Source organism: Bison bison, unplaced genomic scaffold (assembly GCF_000754665.1).
Source record: "Bison bison bison isolate TAMUID 2011002044 unplaced genomic scaffold, Bison_UMD1.0 scf7180017864134, whole genome shotgun sequence".
Classification (NCBI taxonomy): Eukaryota; Metazoa; Chordata; class Mammalia; order Artiodactyla; family Bovidae; genus Bison; species Bison bison.
The window spans coordinates 3,425,363-3,445,548 of NW_011494706.1; the positions used below are offsets into that span (position 1 = coordinate 3,425,363).

The 20,186-nt window shown below is 42.2% G+C and overlaps 1 protein-coding gene across 1 annotated transcript in view; it reads left to right on the plus strand.

The window, feature by feature from the left end:
- The window catches only part of SLC25A13 (solute carrier family 25 (aspartate/glutamate carrier), member 13), a 232,099-nt gene that overhangs the window by 160,202 nt on the left and 51,711 nt on the right, over nt 1-20,186 (plus strand). Inside the window, exons 12-13 of the mRNA XM_010839742.1 lie at nt 2,160-2,212; nt 3,530-3,610. Of these exons, the coding sequence (XP_010838044.1) occupies nt 2,160-2,212; nt 3,530-3,610 (134 nt within the window). The remainder of the gene's footprint in view (nt 1-2,159; nt 2,213-3,529; nt 3,611-20,186) is intronic.

Sequence of the window (20,186 nt, forward strand, 5' to 3'; positions counted from 1 at the left end):
TAACTTAGAACAAATGATTCAGTCTCTGTATGCCTCAGTTTCCTCTCTGCAGGGAGTAAGGATTAAATGAGTTAGTAAAGTGCTTAAAATGGCCCCTGACATAGAGTAAACAGTGTGTTAGCTGTGTTTTTAGAGAACATTTTGATTGGCATCAGCATCCTTGTCATTTATTTTTACAATGAAATGAACTTTCTTCAGTTTTCCTAAAACATGAAGCTGTCTTGGTTTCATTAGTTCTTTAGTTTCTTCCCTTTTTTCAGAGCCTCAAGCACAGAGAGATGTCTCCTCTAGTGTGAGGATATCAACAGAGCATGAAAAATGATGAGCAATACTTGCCCTTATTGCCATGCAGGCATTAGGGCGTGGTAGGGAGCTTGCTGAATTGACACTTGGGTCCTGTATAAAGGGTGGAGTCTCCCCCAATGGGAGATAGATTGCTAAAAGGTCAGAAGGAAGCCCAGAGTTGTCAGATCATTAATCAGTCAGTCCATCAGTCCAGTCATCCATCCAGACATCTACCTATTTATCTTTAAAATAAGCTCAAATTAGGTTTCAAACCTGTGCTACTCAGCAAAACACATCTGCAAACTGGATGCACACAGCCCTGGCGCTAGAGACTTTTGGCTGTAGACTGTTCCTTTAAGAAGATGGTGTGGCCAGAGCTGGTCTCTCCAAAGAGGCTGGAAACAGAGCTTTTTATATAGCGAATTAGGAAAGTGAACTTACTGGTGAAGGATGACACCGTGAAGCCCCTCCCAAGGACAGCAGCATGACCCGGGAACAGTATATTCTGACCCTTGGGTTTCCAAGGAAAAGTGTCTGTCTTTGATTTTATTTTCTTAGAGCAGATGAAAAGATCATTTTAGCTCAGATAGGCAGGGCCACTGCTGTCATAACCACCTCTCCTAGAAGTGGCCCTTTCCTGTCAAAGACCACACCTCCTCCTCGTGTTTTGATTCTTATTGTTGCTTAGTCATGCAGTCGTGTCTGACTCTGAGACCCCATGGACTGGAGTGTCCTCTGTCGGTGAGATTTCCCATGCGGGAGTACTGGAGTGAGTTGCCAGTCCCTTGCCAGGGGATGTTCCTGACCCAGGGATTGAACCTGCATCTCCTGTATTGGCAGGCATGCTTCTTTACCACTGAACCACCTGGGGAGCCCTGTGCGCTGATTGATCCCCACTCCCGCTGGTGTGCTCAGACCTGAGCTCCTCCCGCTCCACCCCCGTCCTGTTACTCTCTACAGCCATCACCATTTCCACCAGGTAGTCTTTTAGTACTAAAAAACCAAGCACTGGCAGTCAGATTGTTGTTTCTCACGGTCTCTTCTCTGCACGCACACACTCACACGCTCACACTCACACACATCAATGCACATCAATATGCCTTGTCTCCATAGGAGCCAGAGCAGTCATTTGACAGTATGCGCTAGCGCATCACTCTTCTCCAGATGGAAAACCTTCTCTCTTAACTTACAGTTTCTCAAACTCGGGTCCTGGTTTGGGTGTGGCTCCTGCATCAGGCCCCAGCTGTGTCTCCCTGTGCCCGCCTCATCCAAGAGGGCATACTGATGTGCTCCTTCATGTTTGAGCACAACGGGCTTGTTCCCGCTCTGCTGTCTTTGCCCCGTGTGTTCTCCTCCCTGAAATGCCTGCTTCCCAGTAACTGTCACCTTTGCAGGAATGCCTCTCCCCTCCTTCCATCTGAGACTGGTCAGAGCAGGAACCTTGTCTGTCTGGTGCTTGTCACCAAGTCCTAGTTGCTAAGGGTATAAATGGCTGAACTGTGGGCAGTGAGGGAGCAGGGTGGGGAGATGAGAAAAGTATTTTAAAAAAAGGATATATTCACTGAAGTCCAGTTATTTAAGAGGTGGGAGGGAAAAGAGCAAATTTGTGAATAATGAGATTTCCTGATTCACTACCACTGTTGACTTACCCAACGTGCAAACGATCTAAAATGTGAGAGGAAATTTGCTCAGACCTGGCTCTCAGAGATTAGTACCTGAACAGTCCGTTTCGAGTATTCTCATCAAAGGTAAGAACAGAAAATTGCAGCCCAGACTGCCCCAGTTTTTACATGGTGATCCCTTCTTTAGAGCTGCTGATGTGTTTAGTCAATGTTAATTTATTTAATACGCTTCGGCTTTTCGTTGTTTTTCAGGTCTGTTGCCACAGTTACTGGGAGTCGCCCCAGAGAAGGCCATAAAACTTACAGTAAGTCTTTTGATTTGATGCTTCTGATGAAGGTAGTTTGCACATATTCAGGAATCTAGCAGAGATTCTTAACGTGAAATAGCAGGTCTGTGTTTCCTCGGAGGTGCTAACTGATCTGAATGCAGGGCACTCACCACACACAGCTTTTTATTATTCCCCGAGGTAACACTGAACATCCGAAAACGTGATAATGTATTTGAACAGGATTTTTGGTGGTTGTCACGATTATCACCGTCCTAGCAGGGGCAGTGGCAGCAGCTGCATGTCCTTCAGTGCTGACTGTGCTAGGCGCTTTCACGTTTTACCTCTGGTTGCTTTTATCTTGAGCACACTGCATACAGATATGGAGAATGAGGCCCACGGGGGGAAGTGTTTGCCTGCGTTTGCACAGTTCATCTGTGGGAAAGCTAGAATCCAAAAGCAGTTTTTTTCTGACTCCAGAACATATCACTCAAGTACACAAGTAATTTGTGTTCGAGGTGTAACATTTGCCAGAGCAACAGGTTGAGGAATCTGAGTTCTGGTTGAAGTTTGTTTCACCATCAGATTGGTTCTCCAGTGCCCGACTCCTATCTGACAGGTGGTAAGTAGTTAGTTCGGATTTCTGGAACGGGTCAGTGATCACATTGTCATCACTAAGGTCATAAAGCCCCGGAGAGTTAGACCTTCCCTCTGGATTGGGCTGCGTAGTGTTGGCGCTGAAATTTTCCTTTCATCATCTTCCGATGTGACTGGTGGGACAGCTAATCTTCTGATTGATCCTTAAAATTGCTTGTAGTGTACACCATTTTGAGAATATTGTACTTAATTAATTAATGCTCTTGATGTTCTTTGAGAATCCTTGAGAAATTTCTTAGATGCTGAGTTTCTACCACACTGAAAGATCTGCTCGGCTAAATGTGTTTCAGTGATGAAGCTGTTTGAGATTAAATCCTGTTAGAAGACTTGAAAGTGATTTTTAATCAAATCTTCTAAAAGTTTTTAAGTTATAAAATGTATGTTTTAATTGTGTCTCTGTTGTTAATATGTCTCTCTCTCTATGCTATGGTAATCGCAGACATATATGAATTAGGCTTGTTAAACCACCTATCTTAATTTATATTCTCCCCCAAACATCAGGAATGCATATCTATATATTCTGGCTTTCAAAAACGACATATATGAGATCAAGAGCAAAGTCTTAAGCTCGTTCTTTTATTCAGTTTATGATTACTCCAAAACACTGGAAGAAAAATAACATTTATGTACAGTTGTATATGTGTGTTTGATGACTATCTCTATATTTTTTATCAGCTTTTCTAAATATTTTTCTTCAAGGTGAATGATTTTGTGAGGGATAAATTTATGCGCAGAGATGGCTCAGTCCCGCTGGCAGCAGAAATCCTTGCCGGAGGCTGTGTAAGTACCTTTTGCGGATCTCAACCCTGAAAAGACTTGTTTCATGTACATAGCCCTACCATGCTACCCAAGTGTGGACTAAGGCTTCTGTTCCCCACAGATCCTGCTCAAGGGCACTGTCTACTAGGGCACCCTGGCGTTCCCTAGACAGGCAACCGTTCCTGAGGTGGAAGCGGTAAACGTCTCTGGTCTTCCTGCCTGTTGAGTCATGCCTGTTAAATCCGCCATTGCTTGCAGCTGGTTCTGCAGTAGAAGTCGTCTGTGGCAGAAGTGTTTGGCCTTTGAGCACATCTTTGCTGACCTTTCCTGGAGTTTTATTTGTCGTGCAGTCTTTCCTCACGGCACCCTCTGCTGGGTCAGGCACTGGGATTTGTAGTTTGAAGCCCGCAGCCATAGCCCTCTGCTTTGCTTTACTTCACACACGCCAGCAGGTCTTCAAGGCTCCCCGTGCTTCCGGGAGAAGGAGGTGGGGGGTGATGGGCAGAGTGCGCTCTGCATTGTCAGAAACGCTTGGAATGAGTATTTCTTTATGTGGACGGACGACCTGCATCTTGTTCCTGAGCTCGGCAAAACATCGTGTCTTTTTTTAGTTCACGTACGGGTTTGTTCATGTGAATGTAAATACCTTAAGTAAGTTAAACTCTTCTACAAAGACGGGTGCTATTTAAAGATAAGGTTGGTTAAGTAAATGGTCTTTGATCGCTGGGGCAATAAATATGGGTATATTTTCCATCTAAACGTGTGTTTCTTGTACAAAAGATGAGATCACTTTTTTTTTTTTTTTTAATTTGCTTGTTCTGTGCAGGAATTGGTGATCATAAAATGATCTTGTCCTGAAAAGTCATTGAGTTTAGAAGTTGGGAAAACACCCGAGAATATTAAACCTTTGTCTGGAGAGGGCTTATTGTCCTAATATTGAATGGGGTTCCCCGAGTGTAGCGGGAGCGACAGAGTCCTAGCCTCTGGTGATTCTTAAGAGGCGGACGGAATTTGGCTCCAGCCTGACTCTTTCTGTTTGATCACTGACCTGTCAGAGACGGCCAGGTAAGAGCCCCTTGTCCTGTAACTTTAGGAGCATTGAGGATGGAAAAAGGGAGCCTTTAATGTCCTAAGTGAAAAGGACACACAATAATAATCAAAAAGAATATGAGGAGTTGCAGACATGGCTTTTGCCAGTAAGTATTCCTTTAAAACAACTCTAGCTTTCAGTTGAATGACTAGGTTTTCTAATTTTCAATGGCATAACCATGGGCTATATTTAGTGTATCCTCAAGGCTGCTACCAGGGGCCTGAGAGAACGGGCCGTTTCAGTAGGTCAGGTAGGTTTGTTATTTTTTTTAAAGTCAGGTTTTAAACTTGCTGAAAAGACATGATTATATATCTCTGTAAGAATTTAAAGTGGAAAACTAACTATGTGATACTACTCAAGATTTTTGGCAATAATCTTGAGCTTTATTTTCTTTTTATGAAAGCATTTTGCCCACACACAGGCCTGGGTGCCAAGGAGATTGGTCGTGGCACGTATCGTCTGCCGTAGGTGGTCTTGTTTTTTCGTTTGTGGTCGCCCATTTCAAATACAAAGCACCGATTGGCATCAGACGTGGTGCCTAGTTATTGTAAAGTGGTGCAGCCCCTTTTCAAACCTGATCTAAACACAGGCTTAAAATTGGAGCCACTGGGGCTTTACAGCTACTTAAAATATCTGCGAAATGAGGTTTGCCATCCTTCATCTCAAAGGTTGGGGAGACAGTGGTCCTCCATGTTTCAAGCCTCCTGTTTTGATTCGCCCTGCCCCTCCTTCCCCCATGCCACTGCTTTAAGAAGTAAGAGTTTATTTTTCAGGTAAGCAATCCTGTAGGTGGCAAACAATCCAGGGCCTTTAGATCCCTAAGTGGTGGGTGGCTGGTTCCCTTCAGCGTGTGTTTTGAAAGTAGGCAGCCACATCTTTCTCTGCAGGCTCTGGTGGCCTTGTCTCCATCCTCAGAACCCGTCACATGCCCCCTTAGAGGGTCCTTGTGAGGGTGCTTCTGCCTTGCTGGGCAGCCTGGACAACAGAGAGTTTAAAAGATGGTGTCACATGGGCAGTTCCCCTTAGTTCACCCAGGCATCGCCCAGCCACGGGAGCTCACCTTGCTTTATTATTACAGAGGATTAGCATACATGGCTGGCTTTTGCACTTATAACCGCAAATTCTGGTTTCTTTGAAGATGGTTTTTTTGTGTGTGGTTGGTTTATAATCTGTTTTCTACAAAAACAGGGGTGAGATGCAAGGAGGTCCTTGTCTCCTAACCTTAACTGTCCCCTAGCTAAACTAAGGCTTGTTTTATAAGATACGTATTAGCAAAACAACAAAAATGATAGTAAATTTGAAGGAAAGGGTTGGAGGAGAAAGAATAAAACTGGTCTCCGTTAATTTTTTTTTTCATTAATTTTTAAGATAATTAAATGTGTGACTGACAGATTAAAAAAAAAAAAAAAACTTCTGTTTCATTGATGTGCATAAAAGGATGAATCTAGCCCTAAACTCACTCATACGCTAGTTGGGCTGCACTCCGTCGTGTCCGACTCTTTGTGACTCTTTGGACTGTAACCCACCAGGCTCCTCTTTCCATAGGATCTCCCAGGCAAGAATACTGGAGTGGGTTTCTTCCTGACCCGGGGATCAAACTCCAGTCTCCTGCACTAGTTTAGAGCACTGTTAAAAGCTTGACTTCAGTTTTCCAAGTGTTTTTGTAGATTGACACTTGCCAGTAGTGATATAATCAGCACACTGCATGCTGAGACTGGGGTTTACAAACTCTGGCGTCTGAAAGGGGCCTTTTGGTTTATGCTTGCTGTGTTTAAGCTGGTTTTCTGCTTTCTCAGTTAGACTAAGAGTTGTAGGAGTTTTAACAGATACCTGGAGCCTCGAGTGTCCCTACACAAGGTATATATTACTGTCTGTTTCTTCCGTCCTTTCTTTCCTTCCTGGGTCGGGAGCTCAGTCCAGGAGGGAGACCGCTCTGGGGTGGTCACGGTCAGCAATGGTGGAGGCTTTCAGGATATGGGGCAGAGGACCTGTCGCCACTACCCATCTCCAGCTAGGCTCCCAGTGACTTTAAACCTGACATGTCATCTCTGAGTATGTTGTTGTGATTGCAGTGTTGCTGCTGCTTTAAGAAAAAATAACATATATGGTGCCATGTGGTCTGTAGGTTATAGTCCTCAATTCAAGTAAGTCTTCTGTGCCTGTTCTAGTAGAATAGAGGCTTGAAATCCTGAAGGCACTGGGATCTTTGGGTTTTGATCTTCTGATCTTAGGGTTGTCTGAAAAGGAGACACAAATGGTTCCATCATGGCACCATTAGATTAGTGGTCTAATCTACTTGGCATGAAAATCCACATTGAAATGAAAAGAAATGAAATGATATTCACTGGGAAAAAATGTCAAAAAAGGATAAACCTTCATCCTATAAAGCTCATATTTAGTAAAAGTTATCTACATACCAATAAAAATTAATAGTATTCTGCAGTAATTTTTGGAAAGACAAGCAAATATGCTTGATAATGGGCTTCCCTCGTGCCTCAGTGGTAAGGAATCTGCCTGCCAATGCAGGAGATGCAGACAACACCAGTTTCATCCCTGAGTTGGGAAGATCCCCTGAAGGAAGAAATGGCAACATGCTCCAGTATTCTTGCCTGGAGAATCCCATGGACAGAGGAGTCTGGCAGGCTACAGTCCATGGAGTCACAAAGAGTTAAATGCTACTGAGCATAATGGGTCCACAGTATTTTTCTTTCTTTTTTAAAAAATTTTATTTTATATTGAAGTACAGTTGATTAACAGTGTTATGTTAGTTTTAGGTGTACAGCAAAGTAATTCAGTTATATATATATATATATATACACACACATGTATGTATTCTTTTTAAAATTCTTTTCCAGTTTAGGTTATTACAGACTATTGAGCAAAGCTCCCTGTTCTATACAGTAGGTCCTGTTGGTTATCTGTTTTAAAAATAGCAGTGTGTTCATGCTGATCTCAAATTCATTCTCTGTCCGCCCCCCAGTTAACTGTAAGTTTGTCCTCTAAGTCCATGAGTCTGTTTCTGCTTTCTGTGTGCATGAGTGCGCAATCACTTAGTCGAGTCTGCTCTCCACAACCCCATGGACTGTGGCCTGCCAGGTTCCTCTGTCCATGGAATCCTCCAGGCAAGAACATTGGAGTGGGTTGCCATTTCCTACTCCATTTTCTGTTTTGTAAATAAGCTTATTTGTATCAGTTTTTTTGAAAGATTCTGTATGTAAGCGGTATCATATGGCGTTTGTCTTTATGTGACTTGACTTCACTTAGAATGATAATCTCTGGGTCCGTCTGTGTTGCTGCAAATGGCATCGCCTCACTCTTCCTCATGGCTGAGTAGCATTCCATCGTGCATGTGTACCGCATCTTCTGTGGATGGACATTTAGGTTGCCTCCGTGTCTCGGCTGTTGTGGGTAGTGCTTCAGTGCGCATCGTGGAGCATGTATCCTGGTGAACCATGTTTTTCTCTGGATATATGCACAGAGTGGGATTGTTAGGTCATACCTTAGGTCTGTTTTTAGTTTTTTGAGGAACTTCCATACTGTTCTCCATAGTGGCTGTACCAATTTACAGTCCTACCAACAGTGTAGGAGGGTTTCCTTTTCTCCACGTCCTCTCTAGCATTTATTGTTTGTAGATTTTTTTTTATTGATGGCCATTCTGACTGTTATGAGGTGGTATTTCGTAGTTTTGATTTGCATTTCTCTAATAATTAGCAATGTTGAGCATCTTTTCATGTGCCTGTTGATCATCTGTATGTCTTCTTCAGAGAAATATCTATTTAGGTCTTTTGCCCATCTTTGGATTGGATTGTTTGGCCTTTTTTGATATTGAGACACATGAGCAGTTTGTAAATTTTGGAGATTAATCCCTCATTTGTCACATCATTTGCAGATATTTTCACCTATTTTGTGGGTTGTCTTTTGTTTATGGATTCCTTTGCTATGCAAAAACTTCTGAGTTTAATTAAATCCCTTTTTTTTTTTTTTAAATTTCCACTACTCTAGGAGTAATGGAAAGATAGTAATGGAAACTGCAAAAAAGATATTGCAGTTTATGTCAAAAAATGTTTTGCCCCTATGTTTTTCTCTAAGAATTTTATAGTATATGATCTTACATTTAGGTCTTTAATCCATATTGAGTTTATTTTTGTGTATGTTGTTAAAGAATGTTTTATTTCATTTTTTACATGTAACAGTCCAGTTTTCCCAGCACCATTTCTTAAAGAGATTGTCTTTTCTTCACTGTATAATCTTGCCTCCTTTGTCATAAATTAATTGTCTGTAGGTACGTGGGTTTATTTCTGAGCTTTCTATCATGTTCCGTTGATCTGTTTTTGTGCCAGTACCATACATTTTTCATGACTGTGGCTTTGTAGTATAGTCTGAATTCAGGGAGCCTGATTCCTCCAGCTCCATTTTTCTTAAGTCTTAAGATTGCTTTGTCTCTTTGGGGTCTTTTGTGTCTTCATACAAATTTTAAGATGTTTTGTTCTAGTTCTTTGAAAAATGCCATTGGTAATTTTTCCATCAAGATATATACATGTACATTTGTGTGTGTATATGTGTGAATCTATCTAATGCTTATGGGAGTTTATATTCATTTTAAGAGAAAAAAATAGTTGATGTGTTCACATCATTGGTTCTGAAAGGGATTGGTGAGAATATGCTCATGGAAAAACATGACATGAAGAGCAATCTCAACACATTGTTGACTGGGGGATTTTTGCAGAAATTAATGTTTATGGCCAGTTGATTTGTTGTGTAAGTGAGTATTGAAATATCTCCTGTCAATACCGTCCAAGTAACAAGAGATGTATTAATACATCTCTGTTCAGTAAGTTAATTGCTCACCCCCAGAAGTAAGTATGACCCTAGTATTGTTGCTTATATTCCCATTACTGTGGTAATTTCCACATACAGGATGTTTTTATGCCTGTGTGTATAGCTGTGTATCAAAATACCATTTTTAAGGGATGTTTTTATAACTTTTTTTTTTTACTTTACATTCAATCGCAATTCGTTTTTATGGTTTAGAAAAATAAAAAGACACAGACACCCGTGTGCCTACCACTTAAGACGTCAAACTTGACACATGCGGCCAGAAGCCCGCATGTACCTGTCCCAGTAGCGCCCCCGTTTCCCAAGAGATAAACCTATCCTGAAGTTGGTGTTTTTCACTCCCACACCTGCTTTCTATACTTACTGTAACATCTGAGTGTATCCCTAAGCGAGATAAGTGTTTGCTTTTGGATGCTTGGTTCTGACCCAGTGCAACAAGAACACAGACCCAGAGGTTCCTGTACTGGTGCCTTTGCCTATTTTCGTACTCGTGCAACTGTGTGCTTTGCTTGGGAGAAAAGAATAGTAAATGGAAATATTATTTTCAAATGCTGTAGTGTGGCTGGCATACAGTAAGTCTGTCTTATGGATGTGCGGATTTATAGAATTTTGGATAAATATAGTTGGAACAGCATATTTTTTTATTTCTTTTTTTTTTTAATTTTACAGTGTTGTGTTGGTTTCTGTCATAAACAGGGATCAGTCATATATCATTATACATATATCCCCTCCCTCTTGAGCTTCCCTCCCCTCACCCACTGCATCCCTGTAGGTCCTCACAGGGCACCAGACTGGGCTCCCTGTGCTGCATAGCAACTTCTCCCCAGCTCTCCATCCTACATGTGATAGTGTATATGTGTCGGTTGTACTTTCTCCATTCATCCCACTCACTCCCTCTCCCACTGTGTCCACAAGTCCATCCGTTCTCTACTTCTGTGTCTCCATTCCTTCCCTCAAGACAGTTCCTGGGTACCATTTTCTAGATTCCATATGTATGTGTTAATATACTGTTTACTTTTCTCTTTCTGACTTGACTTTGCTCTGTATAGCTGGTGATAGTTCCATGCACTGGAGTGGTGCACAAGCTCCCTACCTGCTTTACTGTCCCCGCTGCTGCTCTTCTTCCTAATGGGAATGGTGTCAGTGTTTCTCCATCACTGTGGAAGAAGGATGTTCTGGCTATCTATTGTTGTGTAACAAGTCATCCTGAAAAGTAGTGGCTTCAAACAGCAGTTGACGACTCTTTCTCCCAGTTCTGTGGGCTGACTCAGTGCACTGGGGCAGTTCTTGCCTGTGATCTCCGTGCGGTGATGGGCAGACAGCAGCTGGGCTGGCATCGTCTGAAGGCTGTGCTGGACGGCCGGGGTGGCTCCCGCATGTGGCTGGTGCTGGTGCTTACTCTGGGCTGGGAGCATCTGGGGCTCTTGTCCAGAGCACCTGCTGGGTTCCTCGCTGTAGCCTGAGCTTTTCAAACCTTGGCAGCTTGATTCTAAGAGAATGCTTCCCCAAAACAAGCATTCTAAGGGTACCGGGTAGAAACTGCAAAACTTCGTATGGCCTAGCTTTCAGTAGCATTTCTGCTTCATTCTGTCGGTCAGACAAGCACTCTGCCAGTTCAGCTTCAGGAGGAGAGAAGTTAGACGCAGTCTCTGAGTGAAGGAGAATGACAGCAAAGAATCTTTGAACTGTCACTGGAGGGTTCAGTTAGCAGTGTCATAGGATAGGAGCATCCTCATTGCCCTGCACGCTATGAAGGGTTCCTAGTTAATCACATGTCTTCTCCAAGGACCTGTTGGTGATCCTAGAACCCATTCCTGTTCCATAGCACTCTTGGTTGCAGGGAGCAGAAGCTCACTGAAAAAGGAGTAACTCAAAGTTTCCATTAAGGATATACATGAAATCAAGGGCTCTGGAAAATTTAAGTGGGCTACTCTCTCTGTTTTCTCTGTGGCTTCTTGGTCTCTCTCACAGTGACTTTGCATCTCTGCATAGTTTTAAAAGACTTTCCTTTTTTCTTATTGGAATATAATTCCTTTACACTGTTGTGTTAGTTTCTACTGTACAGTGAAGTGAATCAGCTACAAGGCTTTGCTTTTTTAGAGCAGTTTTAGATTCACAACATTGAGAGAAAGGTACAGAGATTCCCCATGTACCCCCTGCCCACTTACCTGCATAGCCTCGCCATGGTCATCATCCCTATTGAAGTGGTGCATCTGTTACAACTGATGAAACTACGTTGACACGTTAGTCCTTCAGAGCCCATGGTTTACCTTAGGGTTCATTCGTGGTGTCATGGATTCTGTGGCTTTGGACAAATGTATAATGACATATACCCATCACTATAGTATCATGCAGAGTGTTTTCACTGCCCCGAAAATCTGTGCTCCATCCATCCATCCGTCCATGTTTTCCTCCCTGCCTCACCTCTAGCAGCCATTGATGTTTTTGCTGTCTCCATAGTTTTACCTTTTCCAGAATGTCTTATGGTTGGAACCATGCAGTTTTGTAGTCTCTCCAGATTGACTGTTTTCACTTAGTAATGTGCATTTAAGGTTCCATGTCTTTTCACAGGGCTTCCCTAATGGCCCAGTGGTAAAGAATCCACCTGCCAAACAGAAGATCTGCATTCGATTCCTGGGTTGTGAAGATCCCCTGGAGAAGGAAATGGCAGCCCACTCCAGTATTCTTGCCTGGGAAATCCCACAGACAGAGGAGCCTGGTGGCCTACCAGTCCATGTGGTCACAAAAGAGTCAGGCATGACTTGGCAACTGAGCAACAACAGTGTTCCTTGAGTGTATCATAGTTTATCTGTTCTCCTACTGAGGGACATTCTGGTTTCTTACAAGTTTTGGCAGTTGTAAATAACACTGCTGTAAACATCCTTGTACCAGGTTTTTGTTGAAAACATAAATTTTCAACTCCTTTGGATAAATACCAAGGAATGCAACTGCTGTATCGTATGGTAGGAGAGTGTTCAGTTTTGGAAGAAACCACCAAAATGTTTTCCAAAGTGGCTGGACCGTTTTGCATCCTGCCAGCAGGGCCACTCTGCATCCATGTTAGCATTTCATGCTGTCAGTGTTCCATGCATCTTTTTGCTTCTATAATCCATCTTCTCTTCCTCATGGTGTTCACTTCTTCAAGAATTCCTTTCATATTTTTGCTGGCCATCTGGTCTCTCACTTTGCAGTTTGACCTTCAACTTATTATCCTCAGCTCTAGCTAATTGCTTAATTTTGTTTTTTCATTTAATTTTTTGAGAGGAAATTTGACTGGCAAGCCTCAACTTGTGTGCTTGGTCACAGAACACTAGTGTGTGTGTGTGTGTGTGTGTGTGTGTGTGAGTCAGTCATATCCGACTCTTTGCAATCCCTTGGATTGTAGCCTGCCAGACTTCTCTGTCCTTGGAATTCTCCAGGCAAGAATACTGGAGTGAGTTGCCATTCCCTTCTCCAGGGGATCTTCCCGACCCAGGGATTGAACCCGGGTCTCCTGCATTGCAGGCAGATTCTTTATCATCTGAGCCTCCAGGGAAGCCCATGACATGCCAGATATTCATACCTTTGCTTGACAAATCTATTTGTTTCAACTATTTATAAATGTGTTCAAACCCTTTGTTGCACCATTTTGGTTTTTAGTTTGAATTCTGTAAGTATCCTGTGAATAACAGTGTAGGTACTTCTGTCATAAAATATACCCAAAGCCTTATTCCTTATGACTGAGCGTGGAATCACTTTCAGTCAGTCATTTCAAACCAGGGAGAAAATTCCCTCACGTAATGAACACTTGTGTCCTGGCAATCAGAGCTGGTCGTTGGAGTGTCAAAATTGGATTTAAGTCTTCTGTGATCATTCTCTTCCCAGGGTTTTCTGTGGAGATGTGGCCTCATGGTATAGTATTCTTAAGGCAGAATCCTAATTCCTCTCTGCAGGTGCACATATCCTACTTAGAAATATAGACTGATACAGGAATCAATCATTAAGTTGAATTTCTATGAGATTGCTGCTGTGTCACGTGTCAAGTAGCCAAGATTTATTATGTGTTATAATGATGCTTTGGAAATAAAGGTATTATTTTTAATACTTACATTATAATTTATTTATAGTTTAATGAAAATCTTATGTCTAGTTACATTTTGTTATTGTTTTTATTTGCAGTATCTCTAGGAGACTTTTTGCATACCCCTTAAAATACAAAACCATGTTGTAAGGCTTCCCCCCTACAATGGTAAAATAATAGTTTAATAGATGACTTCCAACAAGATTATAGTGAATTAAGTTATCCTTGTTTCATAAACTTTAGATTATTTAAAATAATTTTCATATTTTTACAAGCAAAAAATTGTACCAAACATACATATTTTAGTCAAGATCATATCATAAATGTTTTCTCTCTTTCAACATATTGTGATTTTTCATTAAAAAAATAACCATATTAAAGCTAGAGTAGAAAACAAAGCAAAAGAAACTGTCCATAATTCTTCAGTTCTCATACTGTAAGTTTTCTTAATCTGTATTTATGCTTTTTCCCTGACTTCCAACTTTACTGACTGCAAGGCTCAGAGGTTATATCAGGTATTATTAACATGTATGACCTGTTGTCTTTGTCAGATGTGGTCCTGCTTTGCTATTTGAGCTCTTCCTTTATAACTTTGTGCTGACAGCTAATTGTATCCTGGGGGCCTTGGGTGGGTGTTGACAGAACTGAGAATCTATAAGTGCACAGGATAGGACTCTTGTCTGACTGTTCTGCCTCTCCAGAAGCTTGTGTCTGACATACAGGAAAGGCTTAAAAGTATTTATGAGATGAATAAAGAAACGCTTGACTAGAAGGTGTTGGTGATGAGGGCAGTAAATGTAGGACAGTCATTTGATACACTGTGTTGCCACTAACTCAATTATAGATGGGCAGTGAAGACACCGTACCTCCAGGGATTGGAACAGGGTGAAGGAATTGATGGACCTTAGGGAATACCTCTAACATGCCTACACACGAACACCCCTGGATGTTTCTCAAATAATATTTTCATTGGTCACTCAGTAAAGGAACCAAGCTTTAAAAAGCTCATATTGGTTTATTTGACTTCAGTTCTAAAAATGGCAAATAAACTAACCTGCAAATATATGCAGAATCTTAAGAACAGGATGAAGATATACAGCTTGGGGCACTTGGTATAACTTACTCATTATTGCTTATGTTCTTAATAGAAAAGATTTTATTGGATGGTTAACATGTGAAATTATGTCAGAATCATGAAGGAATCATAGGAAAGAATGGCTTTAAAAACAAAAAAGACTGACAATGCTCCAGTACCACAACACATCTACTGGAGTAGGTAAACTCGAGAACACTGATGGTACCTGGGGCTGGCGAGGATGTGGAGCAACAAAAACTCTCATTTGTTCCTGGCGATGGTGCGCAGTGGCACAGCCTCTTTGGAAGACCGTTTGGAGGTTTCTCAGTGAAACCTCCTCTCACAGTAAGATCCAATAACTACATTCTTTGGTATTTACTCAAAGGGGTTGGAAACTTATGTTTTCAGCAAAAGCCTTAAAACTGCTACATACTGTAGGGTCCAACTACAGGATGTCCTGTAAAAGGCAAAACTATGCAGACAGCAGAAGGGCCAGTGGTTGCCAGGCGTTGGGAGGAGGAAGGGGTGAATAAGCAGAACACAGGATTTTTAGGGTAGTGAAAATACTTTGTATGATACTCAGTTCAGTTCAGTCGCTCAGTCGTGTCTGACACTTTGTGACCCCATGAATCGCAGCACACCAGGCCTCCCTGTCCATCACCAACTCCCGGAGTTCACTCAGACTCACGTCCATCGAGTCAGTGATGCCATCCAGCCATCTCATCCTCTGTCGTTCCCTTCTCCTCCTGCCCCCAGTCCCTCCCAGCATCAGAGTCTTTTCCAATGAGTCAACTGTTTGCATGAGGTGGTCAAAGTACTGGAGTTTCAGCTTCAGCATCAGTCCTTCCAATGAACACCTAGGACTGATTTCCTCTAGGATGGACTGGTTGGATCTCCTTGCAGTCCGAGGGACTCTCAAGAGTCTTCTCCAACACCACAATTCAAAAGCATCAATTCTTCGGTGCTCAGCTTTCTTCACAGTCCAACTCTCACATCCATACATGACCACTGGAAAAACCATATTATAATACTGCTAGTATGTCAGTAACCATTTTCCCAAACCTATAGACTATACACCTCCTTGAGTGAACCTTAATTAAACTCTGGATTCTGGAGGATTATGAAAATAATTTTCCTCCTTCACAGTTAGCCCAGTAAGTCTTCTTGGGGGTAGGATTAAGGCACTGGGCTGCAGTGAGAATTCTATGCCTGGTGCTATGGAAAACTCTTTCTCCAGACTTTTACTTGAACTTGGAGCAAAAATAAAAGATATCTGATGGCAGTCAGAGTTCTGAACGCTGGCCTAATTGGCTGCCTTTATGTGTGTGTGTGTGTGTCCGTCCCTCAGTTGTAACCCCAGGGACTGTGCCCTCCCCCCCAGGCTTCTGTGTCTATGAATTCTCTAGGTAAAGAACAGTAGAGTGGTAGCCATTCCCTTCGCCAGGGGATCTTCCTGACTCAGGGATCGAACCCCAGCCTCCTGCTTTGCAGACGAATACTTGATCATCTGAATCACCAGGGAAGCCAAGGGCTGCCTTTGGTGCCTCAGAGACGTCGTCTGATCCGAAGCAAGTCCATCTCATGATAGACCCTGAGCCAGCCAGCTGTCGCTCTTCCCTTCTCCCTTCCCCTTCTTTGGGAAAATCTCAGAGTTTTTGTTTGACTCAACACAGTTCAAACCCTGGGTCGTCCTTCTGGTTTTCTAATAAATAGGGGAGGGGTTTGTTGTAATTTGAAAATATGAAGAAAGGTTGGGTCCCATCTTTAATACAGTTAAGATACTTTAGACATTGAAGGTCTGTAAATCATTAAGGAATTCTGTAGTCAAAATAGACATAATATAACAGGTAGAGCCCAAATATGAATGTATTTGACAGGTCTATAACTTAATTACTTTTTAATATCCATCAAACCAATTCTACTTCAGTTTGCTGGCCAGGCTTCTATAGGCATATTAAAACCTTCTGAAGTTGAAAACTTGAAACTTAATATTTGTAAAGCACATTAACAGTGTACCTTTTTTCTGCCTTGCCATGTAGTTAAGAAATTAAGAATAGGAGATTTCAATTTGGTATCTGTCTCAAAAACAGGTAAGTGGTAAGAATCTGTTCTCTTTTCAGAATTCTTAACAGTCAAGTCACAGATTTTTCACTTAAGAGCTTAATTTACACATCAAATCAAAGGTTTAGTAAGTTTAACTAGGTGTATTAGTTTTCTAGGCTGCCATAGCAAAATGCCACAGGCTTAACAATAGAAGCGTGGCTTAAACAACAGAAAACGTTTTCCTCACACTTATAGAAGCAGGAAGTCCAAGATCAAGGTCTGCAAGTTTGGTTTTCTTAGGCTTCTTTCCTTTGCTTGCAGGAGGCTATCCTCCCCCTGCATCCTCACATGGTCACCCCTCAATCTGTGTATTGTCTTTATCGTAATCTCTTAAGGACTCTGGTCATACTGAATTAGAGCACACCCGTAAGACTTTGGGAGAAGGCAGTGGCACCCCACTCCCGTACTCTTGCCTGGAAAATCCCATGGATGGAGGAGCCTGGTGCACTGCAGTCCATGAGGTCGCTAGGAGTCGGACACGACTGAGCGACTTCACTTTCACTTCTCACTTTCAGGCATTGGAGAAGGAAATGGCAACCCACTCCAGTGTTCTTGCCTGGAGAACCCCAGGGACGGGGGAACCTGGTGGGCTGCCGTCTATGGGGTCGCACAGAGTTGGACACGACTGACGCGACTTAGCAGCAGTAGCAGCAGCATAAGACTTCACAAACTGTCGGTCAGGACTGAAGCAACTTAGCATGCATGCACGAATATGACTTCATGGGCTTCCCACATGGCACTAGTAAAGAACCTGCCTGCCAATGCAGGAGACATAAGAGATGCAAGTTCGAATCCCTGGGTTGGAAAGGTCCCCTGGAAGAGGAAATGGCAACCCACTCCGGTATTCTTGTCTGGAGAATCCCATGAACAGAGGAGCCTGGCAGGCTACAGTCCATAGGGTTGCTAAGAGTTGGACACAACTGAAGCGACTTTAGCACACGTGCATATGACCTCATGTTCCCTTCATTACCTCTTAAAAGGCTCTGTCTCCAAGTGCAGTCACATAAGAAGTATAGGCTCAGGTCTTCAGCATATGAATTTTGGAGGGACAGGATTCAGCCCATAACCCCAGGAGTTAAGATAAGAGTTTTCTCAGCTGCAGTACAGGTTCAGGTTCTTGATCATGGCGGGTGCTGACCCCTCGTGCGGCCACTGGGTCCAGCACTTTCCCTTCGCAGCTGGATGGAGTGAGCGGCACTTCAGCCTCATGCCCTCATATTTGCCAGCTTCTCTTTAAGATTGCCGAGCACCTGCCCATCTTCAATATTTGTGAACAACAGCCAAGTGCTGTTGGGCACTGCGTTTGAATTTAATTCACCCACTGTTATTTGCTGAATATCTGCTTTTGTACGCGTGTTCTTCGTACAACGTGATAATACCTATACTGCACACAAGTGACATGCAAGTTATTTTCATGTCTCCATTTAACATTGAGGTAGAGAGTAAATGGAGAAGGAAATGGCAACCCACTCCAGTGTTCTTGCCTGGAGAATCCCAGGGACGGGGAGCCTGGTGGGCTGCCATCTATGGGGTCGCACAGAGTCAGACACGACTGAAGCAACTTAGCAGTTTAGCAGAGAGTAAGTGGAAAATGTGTCGAAGCTTAGATTTCCTAAGAAATCTTTGTTTCCCAATTTACTCAAATATCACATTCTGTATCATTCTGTGTTCCCTCATATCTCAGTTGGTAAAGAATCTGCCTGCAGTACAGGAGACCTGGGTTTGATCCTGGGTTGGGAAGATACCCTGGAGAAGGAAGTGGCAACCTGCTCCAGTGTTCTTGCCTGGAGAATCTCATGGATAGAGGAGCCTGCAAGCTACAGTCCATGGGTCGCAGGAGTCGGACACAACTTAGTGATTAAATCACAAATCATTAGACATTTACTAGTGTAGACCTTTATTGTAGTTACAGTTTTATAGTTTTATTTGTATCTAAATAATCAAAATAATGTACATAGGTTTTAGTTTAAAAAAAAAAAACCTCATACTCCATAAGTTCATATTAATCTATTTTTGACACATGTAAGCACACATATTTGAATGTCACTGTGCAATTAGATATTCTTAGCACATGTCACTTGTGAAAAGCACTTTAAATCTAAGTACATTCAATTGAGCATAATTAAAATATCAAGATACATATTCTTCATATACATTTTGCCACTTAATTTTTTAAGTAGCTCTAAGTATCTACCATGTGAATTCAAATTAAAAGGAGGTGATTAAATTACAGTTATATTTAATGCTTTTAGTTTAAAATATAGCAGAAATTACACTGTGTTAAAAAAAATACACTGCTGTTTTCTGTGGACAGCAGACTGATGACAGAATCAAATTTTTTTTTTTTTTTTACGTGGAACACTGTTACTCTTCTCTGAGTATTCACGAGACTGTTGCCTAGAAGGGTGGGGGCAGAAACAGGGATCATTAGGGCTTTATCATCTCGTGAGTTCTTTTGGCGCCTCCCAAATCCCAAGAAAGAATGTTCAAGGAGTGCATCCTGGTTAGTAAAGAAGCATTAAGAGAAAAGCTCGTTTAGTTTCTAACAGGTGAGAGAGAATGAGTTATGGGGCTCCTGAACATCTTCTAGATTATCTAAAAGGTTATCTTTTAAATAATGTGTTTAGGCTGCTGCTATTTCCTGTGATTGTAATCATGAGCAGAACGCCTCAAGTCATGTTTAATTCCCGTGTACCTTTTTTTTTGATTTGTTCCCACCGCGCAGTTTGAGAGATCTTCGTTCCCCAACCTGGGATTGAACCTGCATGGCGCCTGGCATGAAAGCACCAAGGCCTAACCACTAGACTGTCAGGAATTTCTCTATTCCCATGTAACTTTAAAACCTACTTGGTCATAATCATTGGCCCTAAAACAAGTTGCATTTTAGTGGAGAGCATTGTTCTTGGAACAGAGAATTTGGGCAGTACATTAAGATTCTAGAAACTGTTGCCTTTCTAAATATTTGATTTCTTGAAATTCTGTTTTTAAGAAAGAAGTATTTCTTCCCTCAAAAAAGTTAACTGTGCAGATCAGAAGAGTCAATAATGAAGTAAATCATATAATACGGCAGAAGTAATTTGGGGGCGAAAGTGGGAGAAAGAGAAGAAAACATCAAGCCGACAGAAGCAGTTCGCCCTGAGCAAAAGCTGTGAGAGGAGCCCCGTTCCAGGTTCTTTGCAAGACTATCTTGCCCCTTTCGGAGAGGGGGTATTAGAAGGGAAACACCTATATTTTACTTCGAGGCTTGAGGACCGTATCATGGGAAAAATTAGGACATTTGGAAAGAATGATGCTTTTTTTTCTTTTTAAACTTTACATAATTGTATTAGTTTTGCCAAATATCAAAATGAATCCACCACAGGTATACATGTGTTCCCCATCCTGAACCCTCCACCCTCCTCCCTCCCCATACCATCCCTCTGGGTCGTCCCAG